Consider the following 2,692-nt stretch of genomic DNA (forward strand, 5'->3'; position numbering starts at 1 on the left):
AGGAAGCCTCGCCCTTGGCGCCAGCTCCTCTTTTGGATCCGCCAATGGCTAGCTGACCCGCAGGTCCGGGTCCCGGTTCCCATGGCAGCCCGGCGCGCTCGGCTCTCATTGGCTGCGTCTGTCGGAGCCTCGCGTCCCGGCGCGCCTACGTGGACGGCGTGCCACGTATACCACAGCTGATTGGTCTGCCCGAGCATCACGTCACTTCCCGCCCGCCGCCAGCCGGAGGTAGGAGCCCGAAGCTCTCTTCTCCGGCGTAGCGTTCCCGTTTGCTGTGGCCGCCGAGCTAACGTTATCGCGGACTGGGCGGACAGGGCAGAGTCACAGTTGATCAGTCTGGCTAGTGAAGGGCACGGCGGCGGGAGTGTGCGGCAGGGTTCCGCTAGGCGGGCCGTGGACACCTCGGAGCCTCGGACTCACTCTTCGGCCGCCCACAGGTGCAATGAAGGCACTGATTTTGGTGGGCGGTTATGGGACGCGTCTGCGGCCGCTGACGCTAAGCATCCCGAAGCCGCTGGTGGACTTCTGCAATAAGCCCATCTTGCTGCATCAAGTGGAGGCGCTGGCTGCGGTAAGGCCCGGGTCGGGGTCTTGGTAGGTCGTGGGATTGGCCAGGGATTGGGCATCGGGGACGTCCGTGCCTTCGGCTGAGCCTGCCTGGCGGCGGGCGCTGTTCTGTCCCCCAGGCCGGCGTGGACCACGTGATTCTGGCCGTGAGTTATATGTCTCAGGTGTTGGAGAAGGAAATGAAAGCGCAGGAGCAAAAGGTGAGGCACTCACTGACTTTTGGCCCTTTCCCTTGGTCCCTGCTCTTCACTCTGATGAGAGGAAACTGACGGGGCGTTTCTCCCTTCCAGCTAGGAATCCGAATCTCCATGTCCCACGAAGAGGAGCCTCTGGGGACAGGTCAGGAGAGACAGCAAGATCCCTTGGAGAGGGTTTAGGGCCAGGAAAGGGCAAGATTAAGCTTGGATGGGGATTGCTGAGCCTGGTTCCAGGGGCTCAGACCCTCAAGATGATGGTGGCCTCCGTTTCCCCCAGCTGGGCCCCTGGCCCTGGCCCGAGACTTGCTCTGTGAGACTGCAGACCCTTTTTTCGTCCTCAACAGTGACGTGATCTGCGATTTCCCCTTCGAAGCCATGGTGCAATTCCACCGGCACCACGGTCAGGAGGGCTCCATTGTGGTAAGATAGCACGTTTTCTTTCTCTGATACTCATGTCCTCATGCCCAGTGTCTCCCACTCTGCAGCCTTGAACTACCCGGTGGTGGTGTGGGTGTAGAGCTGTGCAGTTTGTGCCTTTAAGCATTGGGGACAAAGCGTGGGAAATTTAGGACAGCATGTACATCAAGGCTCAGGAGTACTGGACTAGGCCTGAAGTCCCCCTGCACTCAGGTGACCAAAGTGGAGGAACCCTCTAAGTACGGTGTGGTGGTGTGTGAGGCAGACACAGGCCGCATTCACCGGTTCGTGGAGAAGCCGCAGGTGTTTGTGTCCAACAAGATCAATGCAGGCATGTACATCCTGAGTCCTTCAGTGCTACGGCGCATCCAGGTGTGTAGAAGCCAGCTGCTGGGTGGGCTGGGTAGGACAGGCCACCACTGCCATGACCCTGCTCACGAGCTGCCCACTCTCACAGCTGCAGCCCACATCCATTGAGAAGGAGATCTTCCCTGTCATGGCCAAGGAAGGGCAGCTCTATGCCATGGAGTTGCAGGGTGAGGCAGGGAGGCCACCGGGTGGGGGTGGTCTGTGGCTGGGCTGAGCCCCCTGATGCATTCTCCCCCTGCAGGCTTCTGGATGGACATCGGGCAGCCCAAGGATTTCCTCACTGGCATGTGCCTCTTCCTACAGTCACTGCGACAGAAGCATCCTGAGCAGCTGTGCTCAGGCCCTGGCATTGTGGGCAACGTGCTGGTGGTGAGGCCCTTGCCCAGCCCATAATCTGTCTCCTCCATCCAGGAGGACAGGTGGCCCACTTGGGTTTTCCCCGCTGTCCTCAGGACCCAAGTGCCCGTATTGGTGAGAACTGCAGCATCGGCCCCAATGTGAGTCTGGGTCCCGGTGTGGTGGTGGAGGATGGCGTGTGCATTCGGCGGTGCACCGTGCTGCGAGACGCCCACATCCGCTCCCACTCCTGGCTGGAGTCTTGTATCGTGGGCTGGCGCTGCCGCGTGGGCCAGTGGGTAAGCTCTGGGCTGGGCTCGGTGGGGAGGGTGGGGACCACCTTTGCCTCACTGCCGTGCCCGCCTCCTCCCCGCAGGTGCGCATGGAGAATGTGACAGTGCTGGGCGAGGATGTCATCGTCAACGACGAGCTCTACCTCAACGGGGCCAGCGTGTTGCCCCACAAGTCTATTGGTGAGTCGGTGCCGGAGCCGCGCATCATCATGTGAGGGGTGCTGCGGGGCCGGTCGAGCCCATTTCCCCAGTGACAAGGGGAACACTGGCTTGACGCGTCCAAAGGCCCTGGACTCATTGCCATATGACTGGGGAGGACTGGATAAGACTGAAGTTGCCAGATACCTGCCTTCTCCCATGGACATAATCGGGCAAGATCCTTGTTGGACATACCCCACAAAGGCCACTCCCTTAAGAACAACTGGGCCGGGACTGTATGGAATAATAATTTAATGCTCACCGCGGCCCTGACTGAAAATCAAGCTGAGGCACAAATAGGGCACAGCTGGGCCT

General features: G+C 60.4%; 1 protein-coding gene across 1 annotated transcript; it reads left to right on the forward strand.

The window, feature by feature from the left end:
• The first annotated feature begins 220 nt into the window (after positions 1-220).
• Positions 221-2,643, forward strand: GMPPB (GDP-mannose pyrophosphorylase B). The gene is made up of 9 exons (XM_055558346.1): positions 221-571; positions 687-767; positions 858-906; positions 1,042-1,184; positions 1,395-1,553; positions 1,639-1,717; positions 1,792-1,919; positions 2,003-2,185; positions 2,263-2,643. Exons 1-9 carry the CDS (start codon positions 443-445, stop codon positions 2,392-2,394), a joined length of 1,083 nt encoding a protein of 360 aa, XP_055414321.1. The 5' UTR covers positions 221-442; the 3' UTR covers positions 2,395-2,643.
• Positions 2,644-2,692: the final 49 nt, after the last annotated feature.

The sequence above is a fragment of the Bubalus kerabau genome, chromosome 20 (assembly GCF_029407905.1).
Source record: "Bubalus kerabau isolate K-KA32 ecotype Philippines breed swamp buffalo chromosome 20, PCC_UOA_SB_1v2, whole genome shotgun sequence".
Lineage (NCBI taxonomy): Eukaryota > Metazoa > Chordata > Mammalia > Artiodactyla > Bovidae > Bubalus > Bubalus kerabau.